The sequence below is a fragment of the Artemia franciscana genome, chromosome 1 (genome assembly GCF_032884065.1).
Source record: "Artemia franciscana chromosome 1, ASM3288406v1, whole genome shotgun sequence".
Classification (NCBI taxonomy): domain Eukaryota; kingdom Metazoa; phylum Arthropoda; class Branchiopoda; order Anostraca; family Artemiidae; genus Artemia; species Artemia franciscana.
Genome location: NC_088863.1, coordinates 64,032,049 through 64,050,828, shown reverse-complemented (window position 1 = coordinate 64,050,828; position 18,780 = coordinate 64,032,049). Strand labels below are relative to the sequence as shown.

General features: G+C 36.2%; 1 protein-coding gene across 2 annotated transcripts in view; it reads right to left on the bottom strand.

The window, feature by feature from the left end:
* LOC136032810 (nuclear hormone receptor FTZ-F1-like) overlaps positions 1-18,780 on the bottom strand; it is a 114,139-nt gene that overhangs the window by 47,920 nt on the left and 47,439 nt on the right. The window contains exon 2 of one of the 2 annotated variants that reach the window (XM_065713220.1): positions 11,937-12,260. In XM_065713220.1, coding sequence (XP_065569292.1) covers positions 11,937-12,260 — 324 coding nt within the window. Of the gene's footprint in view, positions 1-11,936; positions 13,171-18,780 lie in introns of those variants that run through there. The other variant, XM_065713211.1, reaches the window with a different exon arrangement.

Sequence of the window (18,780 nt, the reverse complement as noted above, 5' to 3'; positions counted from 1 at the left end):
AAGAATCAATAGATTACTTTAAAAGGAAAATCAGAGGCTTAATGCCGGTCGAGATATAAAATAAGAACTCTGAGTCACGAGGTCCTTCTAAACATCAAAATTCATTAGGATCCGGTCACCCACTCGTAAGTTAAAAATACCTCAAATTTTCTAATTCTTCCTCTCCATTCAACCCCCCAGATGGTTGAATTGAAGAAAACGACTTTATAAAGTCAATTTGTGCAGCTTCCTAACACGCCTACCAATTTTCATCGTCCTAGCACGTCCAGAAACACCAAACTCGCCAAAACACTGAACCCCTCCACCTAACTCCACCAGAGAGAGCGGATCCAGTCCGGTTACGTCAATCCCGTATCTACGACATTTATAATCGTTTTCCAAGATTTCCGGTTTCCCCCTCTAACTCTCCCCAATGTCAAAAGATCTGGTCGAGATTTGAAATAAGAGCTCTGAGACATGGGTTCCTTCTAAATATCAAATTTCATTAAGATCCGGTCACCCGTTCTTAAGATAAAAATACTTCAATTTTTCTGATTTTTCCAGATTAACAATTCCCCAGCTCCCTCAAAAGAACGGATCCGTACCAATAATGTCAATCTCGTATCTATAACTTGTGCTTATTCTTCCCATCAAGTTTCATCCCGATCTCTCCACTCTAAGGGTTTTCCAAGTTTTAGGTTCCCCCCTCCCAACTCTGTTTCTGTGTCTCCCCTCCAACCTTCTATGTCCCCGGATCCGATTCGAATTAAAAATGGAGCATCTGAGACATAGGATTCTTCTATATATCAAGTTTCATTAAGATCTGATCACCCATTCGTAAGATACCTTGATTTTCACTTTTTCCAAGAATTCTTGTCTCTCCCTCCAACTTCCTTTAATGTCACCGGATCTGGTCGAGATTTAAAAAGAGGGTTTTAGAGTACAAGATCCTTCTATATATCAAATTTCATCAAGATCTGAACACCCGTTCAAAAGTTATAAATACCTCATTTTTCTGGTTTTTCCGAATTACTCCCCCCCCCCAACTCCACCAAAGAGAGCGGATCCAGTCCGATTATGTCAGTCGCCTATCTTGGACTTGTGCTTATTCTTTCCGCCAAGTTTAATCCTGATCTTTCCGCTTTAAGCCTTTTCCAAGATTTCCGGTCCCTCCCCTAATGACCCTGGATCCGGTCGGGATTTAAAATAAGAGATTTGACTTTCGAGGTCCTTCTAAATAAGAAATTTCACTAAGATACGATCACTCTTTCGTAATTCAAAAATACCTAATTTTCCCCCCTAAGATCCCCCAAAGAGAGCAGATCCGTTACGGTTATGTCAATCATGTATCAAGGACTTCTGCTTATTTTTCCAACCAAGTTTCATCCCAATCCCTCCATTCTAAGCGTTTTCAAAGATTTTAGGTTCCCTCAACTCCCTCCAATGTCACTGGATCTGGTCGGGATTTAAAATAAGAGCTTTGAGACTAGATATTCTTCCAAACATCAAATTTCATTAAGATCCCATCACCCGTTCGTAAGTTAAAAATACTTCATTTTTTCTATTTTTTCCGAATTAACCGACGCCCCACTCCCCACCCAGATAGCAAATCGTGAAAACGACTATTTTTAATTTAACTTGGTCCGGTCCCTGATACGCCTTCCAAATTTCATCGTCCTAGCTTACCTGGAAGTACCTAAAGTAGCAAAACCGGGACAGACAGACCCACAGACAGACAGACCGACAGAATATTGCGATCGCTATATGTCACTTGGTTAATACCAAGTGCCATAAAAACACAAAAACCAAAACAAAATAATGATGTTATAAAAAAATAGCCATTCGTGCTAATAAAAATGAGTAGCTATTATTTTGAAACTGATTAGATACATTCGACATTCAAGCAATGCCTTTACTTACGTATTATTTCATATTTTTTATTACTAATTACGCCCAGTAATGAATTACCAAGGGTAAATTCTACCCGTGTGACATTTGCTTTTTATATTTAGACTTACTTATTCAATTCTTATTTAACTTTTTTCAATAAACTAGACGTTATACTATTCAAAGAACACCAGTTAATTTGTTTGCTTTTCATTATTCACTTATATATTTAAACGTATTTCTGTCGACTAAATGTTATACCAATAAAAAAACAAAAGTAAATAAAATCGTATATCAGTAAAACCGAATCATAAGAAATTTTAAAAACCATATTTTCTTTTGTAGCATAACAGGGAGAGGTCAAATTTGAAAAGCATTGACTGTGAAGATCTTCAGATATACTTGGCTGAGAAAGGAGGATTGAGGAAGGCTAATGGCTCTAATGTCTACTTTCAAGCACCTGACATCTCAAAACAAATAATTATGTACCCATTGCTTCCACTACTAAGAGAAAGCAGAATAATTCCACATATTCAGTTATGCTTAAAAATATAATTTTACATTTGGTGAATATGGCTATTATAGTACTTGTCTTTTAATTTGTAATTATGGCTACTTCCGTTATTTCACTGGAAGTCAAACGGAGCATGGAGCATCTGAGACGTAATATTCTTCTGTATATCAAGTTTCATTAAGATCCGATCACCCATTCGTAAGATACCTCGATTTTCACGTTTTCCAAGAATTCCGGTTTCCCCTCCAACTCCCTTCAATGTCACCAGATCTGGTCGAGATTTAAAATTAGAGTTCTAAAGCACAAGATCCTTCTAGATATCAAATTTCATTAAGATCTAATCACCCGTTCGTAAGTTACAAATACCTCATTTTCTCTAATTTTCCAAATAACCCCCCTTCCCCAATCCCAACAAAGAGAGCGGATCCGGTCCGGTTATGTCAGTCATCTATCTTGGACTTGTGCTTATTCTTTCCGCCAAGTTTCATCCTGATCTCTCCGCTTTAAGCATTTTCCGAGATTTCCGGTCCCCCCCCCTTAAGACACTGGATCTGGTCGGGATTTAAAACAAGAGATCTGACTTTCGAGGTCCTTCTAAATATTAAATTTCATTATTGTAAGATCACTCTTTCGTAAGTCAAAAATACCTCATTTTTTTCTATTTTTTTAGAAATACCGCCCCCCCAACTCCCCCAAAGAGAGCAAATCCGTTCCGGTTATGTCAATCCCGTATCTAGGACTTGTGCTTATTTTTCCCATCACCCATTCGTAAACCCCCCCCCCCAATGGTCAAATCGCAAAAACGATTATTTCTAATTTAATCTGGTCCGGTCCCTGATACACTTGCCAAATTTCATCGTCCTAGCTTACCTGGAAGTGCCTAAAGTAGCAAAACGGGGACAGACAGACAGACAGACAGACAGATAGACCGATAGACAGACCGACACAATTTTCGATCGCTATATGTCACTTGGTTAATACCAAGTGCCATAAAAATATCATTACATAGTTAATATTCAGTCTACTTACATTAGTCATTTCCACTCATGCTTTTTAGTTTTTCGTCAATATTGTATTTTTCGTCAATATTTTATTGTGTCTCCAAAATACGCATATTTTTCAATTACTATAAGACTTTATTTCTTCTTGTCTTAGATTTTATGCTCTTTATTTTTCTCTAAAAAAGTTCCCAATTGGAATTCTTTTTATTGAAGTTATATAACAGCCATTGTTTATTTCTATCGAAAATTAAAGAAAAATCTAAAGAATTCTGTGAAAAGATAAGAGATTTAAAGAATTAAAGATCTCATATACAGCTTCCTATATAGAAACTGGTCTACTCATCCTTCCCCCATATTCCCCCCTGCAGGCCCGTATCCATGATTATTTTGGATGGGGTTTTACAAAAAGATTTTATCGGGAGGGGGGGTACACAAACAAATCTAAAAAACAAACAAAATTATATTCATTTTTGTTCGTTTTTACGATTGGGGTGGACATTTCAGGGGGACAAGGCCTTATCCAGGGGGGATGGAAGGTGTGGTCACATAAAATTCGGAGGGGGTTTATTTGATTGCAAATTAAAATTTCTAGTGCCCTTTCTAAGAGTCGAAAGTAATCGGAGGTGAACAAACCACTACCTATAACGCTTTTCCCCAAACGCATCCGATAAAAATTTATAAGATAGACATTTTGTTAAAAATGGTCCAAAGCTTAAATAACCATGCCTCCAGGTTGAAAACCCCTCTTCCAGCCCCCGAGGCAAGGGCTGTAAGCTATGCAAGTTATCCATTGTTAAGATATAAGGTTTTACTGAGAAAGGCTGTCGTATAAACCTTGGAGGGGGCTCATTCAATTGGGAATCTAAAGTTCCAGTGCCCTTTTTAAGATTCAAAAGTGATCGGAGGACAACCCGTCCCTGTCTTAATACTGTTCTTCCTGTTCTCCCACGCCCTTTTTCACTGTTGTTAGGAAGGGGTATATGCCTCAAGGTTACGTTTTCATACCAATACATCCTAACTCTCATTGAGCATTCAGGTAAATGCAGACTTAGCTCTATGAAAGAGGCAGGGTGAAGGTAAAAACTTATATGTATCCTACTTGATTTCTGGGAATATTTTAGGTCTACATTATTATTATTAAAGTAAAGAGTAACATTTAATTCCAAATTAGCAGAATTTATTACGTACAGGAGGGGCGCTGCCCCTTCCTCATACCAAACCTGTTCCTGGTGATCCTAGAAACTTCGGAGGATGCTCATTTGATAGGAAATCGAGATTTCTAGCCGTTTCTGAAAGCCAAAAATGATGTGAGACCAACCAGCCTTTGTGATAATACTGTTTTACATACCTGGTCCTTTTGTTACCCCCTAGGACATCCGATAACAGTTCGAGGTATATATCTTTTACTTTCTCTTTGGTTGCAAAATTTTACGTGTGGAGAAATTTTCCATGGGAGGGGGGGAGAGATTTTCTTCGGAGTAATTTTTTTCGGGGGTAATTTTAGAGAGGAAGGGGGTATTTTCCAGAGGGAAACGCCGCCTTCCATTGAAAATATAGCTTCCTATAGTTCAGTGCCCATATTACCATACTGTAGGGCATTCCTTCCTATATTCCTGCATTCCTACATACTGCAAATCAGCAGTTATTTAAAAGGAGTTATTTTCGATAGGTTGTTAAACTAAAAAAAAAACAACAAATAAGACAAATTGACATTGTCCCCCTTCCATTTTATGAGCATCAACTGACCCTTTGGTCCTAGAGCAACCTTTCTTACCCACCGGAATAAAGGGGTAAGATCGGAATCAGAGAACTGAGGTGACAAAGCTACACCCAGGAGGCATTGAGCTCCAGAACCCAAAAATCCCAATTTTTTTAGACTTCCGGGTACTTATTATTCACATTTTATTATGTTTTTTTCATGGGACTCCTTTGTTTTTGTTTTTTTTTTATCATAGGCATCTCCCCCTTTCCAACAACTAAAAACTGTCCTGACTTCGTGCCTGTGATGCGCCTTCACCCTAAAAAAATATGTGGGCGACACAATAAATTAGCAACTCAGCATTTTTTTTTTTTGGGGGGGGGGACTACGGTTCATAAAAACTACGTTCATAAAAAAAAATATCAGTGGAAAATAGTCTTGGACACAAAATGTATTCATAGACTACCCCCCCCCCCTCACTCATAATCTTATCGTATCTGCAGGAGAAATTCAAGTTAACGAGGTAAGTATTGCTTAAAACAAAAAACAAAACAAAAAATGAGAGAAATGCACCAATCTACAGATTCGGGAAAGTATCCAAATGAAAAACAGCATGGGTTTGAAACCGTGACAAAAATTTTGACCGTGACCTACTTTTACAACTATGTGACGTTATCCTTGGCAAAGTGTTCAAACTTTCAATTTCGACGAGACTAGATTTAGACACAGGTGTGTGCGTACACAAAAGAGCTCTGACGTAACGATATATATATATATATATATATATATATATATATATATATATATATATATATATATATATATGTATATATATATATATATATATATATATATATATATATATATATATATATATATATATATATATATATATATATATATATATATATATATATATATATATATCTATACGTTACTTAAGGATTGTTGGCTCCTAATTCTATTTTGTTGCGTCGAAATTGTGTTCAGTAAAGCTTGAGTTTTTCAGAATTCTACAAATATAGGAAAATATCACGTACCAGTTTATTTTAATCAGTTTTCCAAAAAATATACTGCAAAACCTATGAGCAAGCAATTTTTTTGCAATAAGTTTCAACTCCGCTCTTTACTTTTGTTGAAGAAACATTGGTTGAAAAAATGAGTTTACGAAAAAACTTGGAAACTGAAACAATTATACTTCCAAAACATAACGGGAGAAATTAGTGGTACTTATTTGTTTTAGCAACAACACTCAAGAAATGAAGTTAAGTTAATCCTAATGAAATATACCTAAGCATGATGAAAATAAAATACTTTAGGCTAGTAACAAAATTATGGAAACTACAGCAGAGAAAATTATTTGGAACATGCATAGTCAAAAAGCTAAAATAGAGACTTACAGGTCTCCAACCCTGAATAATCACTCTTTTGCTTGTGTAGCACTAAAAATTCTTATTTTTCCAACGGCTGATCTTTTCGAAAAAAGATGATATAATATTGGAAGAGGAGTTATTTGAGCGAAAATCGTAATGCATAATGCTCTTTTTAAGTAAAAAAAAAGAGATAAGACAAGAGGAAAGTGGCGTGTCTGCAATTTTGCGCTAGAAAATATACACCCCAGAAGTGGGGTTGATTTCTCAATCGTAAACTCATGGTTTAAAACCTCAAACCGGATGTTTTGAGCCCTCCATCTTGAAATACGAGGCAAAAGGGTGATCATATCTCTCCTTATTCATTTTTGCTTTTATTTTCCAGAACACACAGGCTACTGTAGTGTAACAAAGATGGTTAATGGCTTATTTAAAAGCTGCACATCATGTCCACATGCCACTTAAAATTCTTTTCAACAATTTCAGATGGATGTGTCATATGGCATCAAAATGACATTACTTTGGGCCATTTGTGGAGTGGAAAGGCTGGGAAGCATAAAGATGTTCCATTATAGTCTCCCTGGCCGAGAAAACCTTAAGTAATTCTTAGAAATCATCTCCTCTCCATTCCAGCCCCTATAGAATGTGAAAATTAAGGTGCGTATTTGAAGAAAAAGCCTAAGGAGAAAAATGCAGTTTGTATATTTTCGTTTGTATGGGGGTAATTAATTTTCTATATGCAAATTCTCAAAGTTATCGGTAACAAAAAAGACCTCAGAATATTTATCTACGTGACGAAGTTGCACCTATCTTGAGAGAAAGCGTAAGGGCGGTAGGAAGTAAAACACGTATTTAATACCCTAATTTAAAAAAAAACTCATATTTACTTCAAATATCTTTCTTAAGGGTTATTGTGTCAAAAAATGGAAAACATGGAAAATTTAATTTTCCAAATCAAGGATTTCTTACAAAAAAAAAAAACAGGGCAAAGTTGAAACTTTAAACGAACAAAAATTATTGCCTCGGTGGTTATACATCAAAATATATATATATATATATATATATATATATATATATATATATATATATATATAAAACTAGCTAAAAACAAGAGCTAAAAGCTCATATGGCACTTGTGACGAGGCAAGAAGAGCTAATAGCCAAGAGCTCATATGGTATAAGCTCAAACAAAATTCTAAGAATCAATAGATTGATTTAAAAGGAAAATCAGAGGCGTAATACAGGTCAGAATTTAAAATAAGAGCTCTGAGTCACGATGTCCTTCTAAATATCAAAATTCATTCAGATCGATCACCCGCTCGTAAGTTATACATACCTAATTTTTTCTAATTTTTCCTCTCCCTTTAGCCCCCCCCCCAGATGGTCAAATCTGGAAAAACGACTTTATCAAGTCAATTTGTGTAGCACCCTGACACGCCTACCAATTTTCATCGTCCTAGCACGTCCAGAAGCACCAAACTTGCCAAATCACTGAACCCCTCCCCCAACTGCCCCAAGGAGAGCGAATCCAGTACGGGTACGTCAATCCCGTATCAAGGACATTTGCTTATTCTATCCACCAAGCTTCATCCCAGTTCCTCCACTCCAAGTGTTTTCCAAGATTTTCCCCTCCAACTCCCCCAATGTCAAAAGATCGGGTCAGGATTTGAAATAAGAGCTCTGAGACGTGAATTCCTTCTAAATATTAAATTTCATTAAGATCCGATCCCCTATTCGTAAGATAAAAATACCCCAATTTTAACGTTTTCCAAGAATTCCGGTTTCCCCCTCCAACTCCCCCCAATGTCACAGGATTTGGTTCCTGATTTAAAATTAGAGCTTTAAAGCACAGGATCCTTCTAAATATCGAATTTCATTAAGATCTGGTCACCCTTTCGTAAGTTACAAATACCTCAATTTTCAAAATTTCCCCCACCCCGAACTCCCCCCCCAATGTCACCAGATCCAGTCGGAATTTAAAATAAGAGCTTTGACACACGATATCCTTCTAAATATCAAATTTCATTGAGATCCGATCACCTGTTCGTAAGTTAAAAATACCTCTTTTTTTCTAATTTTTCAGAATTAACCCCCCCCCCCCAACTACCTAAAAGAGAGCGGATCCGTTCCAGTTATGTCAATCATCTACCTAGGACTTGTGTTTATTTTTCCCACCAAGTGTCATCCCGATCCCTCCAATCTAAGTGTTTTCCAAGATTTTAGGTTTCCCCCTCCCAAATTCCCCCATTGTCACCAGATCCGGTCGGGATTTAAAACAAAAGCTGTGAGACATCCTTCTAAATATCAAATTTCATTGAGATCCGATCACCTGTTCGTAAGTTAAAAATACCTCTTTTTTTCTAATTTTTCAGAATTACCCCCCCCCCCCAACTACCTAAAAGAGAGCGGATCCGTTCCAGTTATGTCAATCATGTATCTAGGACTTGTGTTTATTTTTCCCACCAAGTGTCATCCCGATCCCTCCACTCTAAGTGTTTTCCAAGATTTTAGGTTTCCCCCTCCCAAATCCCCCCCCCAATGTCACCAGATCCGGTCGGGATTTAAAATAACAGCTCTGAGACACGATATCCTTCCAAACATCAAATTTCATTAAGATCTGATCAATCGTTCGTAATTTAAAAATACTTCTATTTTTCTATTTTTCCGAATTAGCGGGCCCCCCCCACTCTCCCCCAGATGGTCAAATAGGGAAAACGACTATTTCGAATTTAATCTGGTCCGGTCCCTGATACGCCTGTCAAATTTCATCGTCCTAGCTTACCTGGAAGTGCCTAAAGTAGCAAAACCGGGACCGACAGACAGACCGACAGAATTTGCGATTGCTAATGTCACTTGGTTAATACCAAGTGCCATAAAAACTGACCAGTTATCTTTCCCAGAATTTATGAAATTCTAGAAAGAAGCTTTAGCTTGCCTGAGTTTTTCAGAGAATTAAAGTCATGTTCTGAGAGCTATTAATGTCAAGGCGAGTAAAAGACCACCGAGAGCTTCATAAATTAGTCTTTTAATATACTGCATGTTACTTAAGGAATATTCTGATCGGACCATCTTATTTTGGGGGTCTTTTTTGCATAAAAAGTTTCCCTTTTTTAAATTAAGAAGGCAGACATTAAAAATGTACTTGTCAAGTAATTCTGTCATTTACTGTCGAGCCGTTCGGTTCGTGAAGATTGCAGATGCTACTAAAGAAGACATTGATTCTCGATCACTTATCAAATCTAGGTGTAACATTACAGATTCTCAACGGTATTATTTATGATTAAGCAAATATACCCAGCAAAGCTCCAGGTCGACCTATTTCACCCTTTTGAAGTGTTTTATAGAGCCAAAGGCAATAAGAGACACTAGTAGTCACTTCAACCACATCCGGGTAAACATAGTAGAGGAGCACAACCTGACTATATCGATCATACTGAGTCCGCTAAAGTCGAACGAAAAATCATAGCTATATATCGATACCAAATTTATTTGAATGCAGAGGGCCCTTTATTGATGGGCTTACGCGAAAAGATATCTCACAATGTAAATCAGTAGCCTATATTTAATACCCAATAATAGAATTTCCAAATCAAATACATTTACAAGTGAGAAAAAGTGATAAGTGCAATAATAAGCAAACTTTTAACTATGTTGAGAAAAATTTACAGATAACAGGCTAACAAATCGATGAATTGATCTGATTTTAAGAGGACTAGAGAGGGCACGTGAGCAGGAAATTTCAGAGGGTAATAATAAGATCTATCTACAAAAAATCCCCCTGGCCGGAGCTCTTAATTCAAACTCTTAAAAATCCAAAACCCAAATTGGTACCCTAAAAATCCAAATTCTTCCTCATTTTCTGGGCACTCTTTGTTTACATTATCAATTTTTTTGCTACACTCCTTACAAAAAAATCGGTGTAAGCGCCTAGCCCTAGTTAAATCCAAACGTTTGTTGGGTCCGCTTATTTTTGTTTTGTTTATCTTAATTAAAAGTAAGGTAATTGCACATAATTTAGAACTCATAAAAGAATTTTGATACAAAAACTAGTCTAGCTATCTGTACTCAGAGACAATTAGCTTAGGCTCAGTAGAAAAACTACCGTATACATATATTTTAATTTAATATATAGAGTTGATATCTTGGTTAGGTTAAGTATTTAATATAATTCGTTCTGTTCGGCCTTATTGGTTAATAGTGTATTATATTTTCATCATATTTTGGTATATTTTATTAGAATTAACGGTAAAATTCTAGTTAATTGACTTCTTGCTATCTCAGAAAGGGTTTAGGTTAGGAAAATGAAACTTTCAGGGATGAATTTACATACTAAAGTATGTCCCGAGAAGGTTTTTTGAAGTACCTACCTCCACTCCTTCTCCCTCTAGAGGGCCCTGACCTTTGATGACCTTTAAAAATATGTGTGTTATAAAAGTGAAACCTTGCAAAATAAATCTTCTGCTTAATTGAAGTACATCAAAATTTTTTTCAGCTTCATAACTTTGCTCAATCCCATTTTATAAGGTTTTAAAGATATGCAAATACATTTCCTAAATTTTGAAAAAAAAAACATTGATATGGCTAAAATTCGACTCGAATGACAGGAATTACATTTTCAGAACTAAAGGCAGAGAAAAAGCAACTAGTAACTGAAAATTAAGGTAAAATGTTGTTTTGTCAAAATTTCAATAGGAATAAGGCCCTCTAGAGAGAGTAGTGGAGGTGGGTACTTTAAAATACCTTCCCGGGACATATTTTAGCTTGTAGACCCATCACTGAAAATTTCATTTTCCTAACCTAAACCCTTTCCGAGATAGCAAGAAGTCAATTAACTAGAATCTTACCGAATTAACCTTACTTCACTCCTTGGATGTGTTCTAAATAATGAACAAATAGGCTACCGAAAGTATTTGCCCCAAAAGTCAACTACTGATAATAAAAAAATAGTCTAAAAAAAATCCAGGAATTATTGGAAAAGGGCTCTACTTCCAGTAATGCCCTACTGGGAGCTTTTGGCTACTTACATGGCAAGTAGACTTCACATTGCTTAGATGTGTGTCTAGTTAGACTTGGTTGTCCTGACGTGTCTGTTCAGACCTTAATATCCAGGCAATTCCTGTTGGCAAGTAAAATGCTCAGCTGGTCCTGCAACAGCTTGCAGCAGAGCAAACAGTTCAAGAGTTTATAGCTTTACGTCTACGATTTCAAATTCTATCAATCAGAACACTTGAAATGATAGAAGCAATATTTATGATTGTTTTATTAAGCAATTTTCATAGTCTTTTAGGGTTCCTGTCAAATAGTATCATGGTAAGTATTACCTTTATTTTCAAGCATTCTTAACACAATTCAGGTCACAAACCCTACTGAATCCATGTAGGATTGAATAAATTATTGGTTCCTATATAGTTCCTTAAATGAATATTTGACCGAGCAACAGGAAGAAAGTGGAATAAGAAAAACAATCAAGGACGACATCAGCTTACCTTCTAATTTCATCCCAACTTCCAGGCACTTTTGGAACCGGCAAAAAGGACAGCGCTTTCTCTGGCTTTTATCTATATGACAACTTCTATCGGCCACACACGTATATACCTTTTTGTTCTGCACTGTTCGTTTGAAGAATCCTTTACACGATTCACATGTCAAGAGACCATAGTGATATCCAGAAACTTTATCACCACAAACTGGGCATAACTCTTGAATTCCTTCCTTGATATCTGGGGGATCAGCAGTACGTAAATCCCCGCCACTGTCAACGCTCATAGGTCTGGTTGCAGTTTCCGGTGTTGCTTCGAACTCCAGGGAACCTGATTGATAAATACAATAAGATTCAAGTTCAGAAATACCCAATGTGCCCACAGTTACCCCTACCCCAAGTAGACCACTTTCCCTTGCTTCAGTATTATAACATAATTCGGCAGTAGTAGAAGGACCAGTGGATAATGCAAATGTCGGAATAGGACTGTCACTTGTCAAGCTAACAGGTGACCCTGGGTTATCTAACAACTGAGATGACCCACTAAAGTAGTTAGAGGATTGATTATGAGTTCCCTGCCCCCCGGAGCTCTCAATAGGAGAACTCAGGCTGTAAGATGACACAGTTACTGGCGTTAAGTCCATATCAGCCAGCATTTCACACTAGGGGCGATTCAAGTACAATTCCTGGTAAAAAAAACTAAATGTAATTCACTATTATTGTGTCCAACTAATAACAATTTTATCCACTGGTTTCGCTATAAACTTCGATGAATCGTACTTGGCTTCCACTAGCCTATTACCTATGTCAGTAAACACAGTTCTAATGATCACTAAGAACCTGCGAAAGTGAAAGTGGATAAACAAGATGTACGTTATATCCCAAGGCTAAAATAGACAACATTATTGCGAATACTACACGCTGAAATTCATAATCGAATCACCTAATGAAAATACAAGCATTTCCCAAAGTGTATCATGAAAACATTTGCGCGCCTGTTCTCAATTTTAACAAGCCAATAGAGATGAAACAAACTCTCCTGGAAATAAAACTTGAGACTAAACTGGAGCAACCGGTAATCGCTTTCACACCCAAATTAATACACGCAAGTATATACAACCAAGTGACGTTATCTAAAACAGGTAGTTTGGATCTTTCAACGAGCAATAATTGTATATGCATGTAATGTAATTCTTTTTTCTCGAAAACGGCTCAATAATTTTTCTGAAAATTGGCACACTAACAATATCTGGCCAGAAAAAAGATCTAGATAGGTCACGACATTGGAAACACCCCAGTGCCAAAGGCTGTATCCATGAGTCTTGTCCTGGAGGGGGGAAGGGTAAAAATTCGTTTTAACAAAACGAATCGAAGATTTGTCAGGTACTTGTTAATCGTTTGGAATACGCTTAAGAATTTTGATCAGCAAGATCTGACAAAAATCGGTTTAGGTATCTGTATTCGGAGACAATTAGCTTAGGCTTAGCGGAAAAACTACTTTGTGGGCATATTCCAATTAAATATTTAATATCTAGCGTTGGTATTTTTGTTAGGTTTGGTATTTAATACAATGCGTTCTGAGGGGCCAACTTTCCATAACTTTCTGCTGTAGTTCCCATAATTTTATTGAATACAGTATTTTACTTTCATCATATTTTAGTATATTTCATTAGGATTAACCTAACTTCACTTCTTGGGTGTGTTCCGCACAATTAACTAGTTCCATTTTGTTTTTTTTTATATGCATTTGGTTACTTTTCCACGAATCTAAAAAAACATTTGAGGAAAAGGGCGCTCAAACCCGACAACACCCTCCCCCTAAATATGGCTTTGTCAGTACCCGTAATATATTTTTTTTCACATTTTAGCAGCACCGGAAAAGCTGTGAAAATGAATCAGAAAAGGGTAAATTTCAGTGAAGGGATGGGGAGAGCAAAATGATTACATAGATAAATTGGGCATTAGATTCCGATTTTAATTAATTTTGCATTGTTTTTGTGTAATTATGCGATTACTATATATGCTGTAATTACTATACTGTGCGATTACGAAACAAAGTTTTTTCAACTAAAAACAAGGATCAACGTTAAAACTTAAAACGAACAGAAATTATGACGTATATGAAGGGTTGCCCCTTCCTCAACACCACACTCTTTACGCTAGTTTTTTTAGTAGGCCTACTTCTAAAAAAGTGACTTATTGTTTTAATTAAACGACCCTTGTGGTTTAGGAGCCGTTATTGGGAAACAATTCAAACTTTAGCGTAAAGAGCTGGGTGTTGAGTCTTCATATACGTAATAATTTATGTTCGTTTTTAGTTTTAATGCTGCTTCTTAGTTTCAGTTGAAAAACTTGTTTTTTTAATTTAATTTCTGATCGTGTTTTAAATAACGCCAGGAAATCTGGCCCCATCTTCACGAAGAAATCCCACTTTCCACGGGAATATCCTCTAGACAATTCAATCCCGGTGAAAACTTACCCTGGACAATTACCCTTTAAAGCTCCAAGCGCAAAATTTAGACAGAAAAGAGAAAGTAAGAAAGTTCCCTCCCCAAGGAAAATTCCCCCGTGGAAAAAAATTAGAAAAATCGCCCCCCCCCAACTCGAAAAAGTATGCATACTTCCCAATAACAAAAGCTACGCGGAAACCTACACTGTGGGGGGGGGTCATGTTATATCCAAAGTTATAGTCATTGTGCTTTTCAACTATGATGAATAGAATGGATATCCAAAAAATTTGATCAGACGATTTTGGGAGAAAAAAGGACTGGGGAGGGGGCCTAGCTGTCCTAGAATCTTTTCGATCACTCAAAAATGGCATTACAACTTTTACTTTCTGTTCGAATGAGCCCTCCCTTGATATTCTAGGACCAATGGGTCGATACGAACACCCCTGAAAAAAAAAACACGCACCTCTGATCTTTCTTCCGGCAAAAAAAAGAAAATTCTGCATTTTGGCAGATAGGAGGTTGAAACCAAAGTTCTGTGATACGCTGAATCAGATGGTGTGAGTTTCATTTAGATTCTTGATTTGTAAGGGTGTTTCCTCCCTTTTTGTAAAACCAGGCAAATATTCTCAGGGTCTTAGCCTTTGATATGTACAACTAGTGAAACATATATATCTGGAATCGGCATAATAAGCCAATTCTTTTGATATATTTATCGCAATCAAAAACCCGTTTTTTAGAGTTTTGGTTACTAATAGAACCAATTCACTGATTGACAAGGTAACAAAAGACTTACTAAAGAGATTTTTCAAAGAAAAATAAAGCAGTATCAAACAGTTCTTGGTAACAAAGCGTAAGTGAGGCCCAGAAGCAAGCTAACCAATACTCTAAAAACGGAAATTTTATAGTAATTGTTCCATCAAAAGAATTGGCTTTTAATCCTGATTTCAAATATATAAAAATATATAATATATATATATAAAATAAATAAGTTTCATGTAACCCATCAAAAGCTATAAGACTGAGGAAATTTACCTGATTTTCAAAAAAGGAAGAAACACCTTCTAAAACCCAAGCTACCTTAATGAAAATCACACCATAAATATAATAAACATACAAAAAAGGTTTCAAGCTCTTATCTACAAAAACGCAATTTTTTTTTTTGTCTAAAGGAATATTACAAATGCGTGTTCATTTTTTATTTATTTTTTTCCAGGGATGATTGTATAGAACAAACGGTCCTGGAACGAGTGAACTAAATTCGCTTTGGTGAAATAAAATCACTATATTAAATCTTTCAGATACCAAACTTCTTTTGGTTCTTTAGCTCTCCAGTTGAACAAAACCATAAAATTGAACGTTTTCCACAGAATGGTTGGATGTGTAGCGGTGTTTGTTCTGTCCCTAGTATATTGTATATTTATGAGAACGCCGGTATCTTCAGTGGCATTTACGATTAATGGAAGGAGCTGATATATTTATAAGAAACAAAAACATAATGGAGGGTCTACATAAGGCACATTTAAAGCAGCTACTCATAGTACTTCATTCTATTCAATATAATAAGTAAAAACCTATCTATAGTTTGACTGCCTCTTGATCAATTTAGATGGTTTATAAATAACTTCATTCCAAGCTTTACGCATAATCCCTCTGCACTATTCTGAATAGCCACCCTGATAGAAAGCAAAATATTTTTGGGGCTGAGCAACTACATCCCATCAAGAAACTCTGGTGACCCACCCTGGAAGATCCTATGTAACAATGCGACACTATATAGAAATTAGTTTTACTGGACACACGGTCTAAGATAAAATTTCATTTTTTATGATCTGCGTTAACATTCCGGAACGAATAGTAAATCGCACACCACAGTTGCCTCTGATACTTGAAAATATGTAGGCTAAAACCTATTTCAACAGATCTCAAAATTTTTGCTTGATAGTATATTTGCCCTGTTTGAGTCAAAAATGCTCTTTCACGGGCCACAACACTACAATGCCGTTCCTGTAACATGACACATTTTGTCAAACAGATTGGGGTAATGAACTGTAGGTAAGGAGCGACTCGGACCAATAGAAACCAAAACCTTAAAAGTGTCTTTAACAGTTCGAGTTAACGAACTGTAAGTAAGGAGCAACTAGATGCAATAGTAACCGATACTTAAAAAAAAGAATTTTAATCATGTTTGTTTGATGGAAGAAGTTTGATTTGATCCGTCAAAACTTTAAAACTCAGAGAATTTGCCTGAAATTCCAAAAAAGAAGGGTACCCCCCCCCCCTAAAAAACAACAAGACAGCCAATCTTAATGAAAATCAAACCATCAGGTTCAGCATATAATGGAACAGAACTTAAAATGTTTCAAGCTTTATCAACAATTTCCGCCATTGTGAGACAAAAAACTACGATTTTGTCCCAAAGATGACCAAGCTGGACTCGATCGGCAATTCCGACACGCCAATTGATTCAAAATTATTTACTGATTTTCCCGGTAGCAGAGAAAGAAATGCCACACGGTGGCCAATTCGTTCTCAAAAAGTAATGTCCTCCATACAAGATGCCTATTTAATAATGCTTGATTTAGCTAAACTGATTTGCTTTTACAGCTACGTACCTGCTACTGAGTATAAACTTTTACAATAAGACTAAACATTAAAACTAAACATTATTATGTGTTGACGTACGCAATTTCAAAGATCTTCGAGTATTTCTGCTGATGACGTCGCTACCTCACTGAACAAGTGATCGAAATATCCAATATATTGTGTGAATGTTTTGTCTAATAAAAAGGTTTATCTCTATTCAAAGTTATATTTATCGTTATGCGCAGATTGGTGTGTAGCCTAAGCATTTCTGGAGTGGGGGGGGGGGGAGAGATTCCGGTTTACATCTCCCTTCCTTCAAATAATGTGACTTTCCTTCTTATCGCAGGTAAACATTTCGGACATATATTTTAGAAATTCATTCAACTAAGCTATATTACTTTATATTTCATAAAATTATAAATTATGATGTATAAATGCGCATCAGCTACTATGAATGAGAGGCAGTGGGTGATTATGTATGCGGGAGGAGAGGTGCAAGATGTCTCAAAGAATGCATTCTAATACCAAAACTAAATAGCCCCATGAACTTTCAGATACATATACAATGGGTTTGAGGAGGGGGGGGGGTAGTAATTGAGATCTAATGCCTCTTGATTCATGCGAATATTTTAATTTGCTGCAACTTAACAGCGAGAAATCGGCAGTTTATTGGGCCCGTAGCCAACGACATGTCTTAGTTAAGTCTGGATATCAGTTGAAAAACGATCAGAAATTAAATAGATAAAAATGGGTAAATGTTTACTTTCGTTCCATGTGCTCTAAGGTGGCGTATTACTGTATATAGCAAGATTCTGGTGGTCGAATATTGTTTCTTTGTCATTATTAAATAAAAAAAAAAGTTTTTTTAACTGAAAGTAAGGAGCGACATTAAAACTTAAAACGAACAGAAATTACTTTGTATATGAAAGAGGCTGCTTCCTCATCAACGCCCCGCTCTTTACGCTAAAGTTTGACTCTTTCTCTCAATTCTTCTTTTTAAAACAGTAAAAAACTTAGCGTAAAGAGCGGGGCGTTGATGAGGAAGCAGCCTCTTTCATATACAAAGTAAGTTTCTGTTCGTTTTAAGTTTTAATGTCGCTCCTTACTTTCAGTTAAAAAACTTGTTTTTTTATTTAGTTTCTGAACGTTTTTGAATCAATGCATGTTTTGATTTTGGCTCTCCGCAGAGGAATAATCAAAACGAAATTTGCATTTTTTTTTTTTTTTTTTTTTTTTTTTTTTGATAAATGGCTTTCTCATAATTTTGATCGAATGATTTTGAGAAAAAAAGAGCGGGGCAGGAAGCCTAGTTGCCCTCCGATTTTTTGGTTAATTAAAAAGGCAACTAGAACTTTTAATGTTCTACGAATCTTTTTATTAGTAAAAGATTTACGTAACTTATAGATTAGCATACGTAAAGAACTTTTGTATTCTCATGTTTTTATTACATATATGAAGGGGTTCGCCCCCTCGTCAGTACCTCGCTCTTTACATTAAAGCTTAATTTTTGTCCCAATTCATTAAGAATGACCCCTGAATCACAAAAGCCGTAGAATAAATAGTTGAAATTACTAAAAATACTTTAGCGTAAAGAGCGAGGTATTAGAAGGAGGTGAGTCCCTCATATGGGTAATAATTTCTGTTTCTGTTTTAAGTTTTAATGCTGTTCCTTACTTCCAGCTGAAAAAACTTTTTCATATTTATTTTTTTTAATAATACTAGTAAATCCTGCTCTCCCTTCATGGAAACTTTCTTCTCCCATGACAAATTCTCGATGGAAAGTTCCCCCAGCATATCCCCCTCTTCTCAACCCCTCCC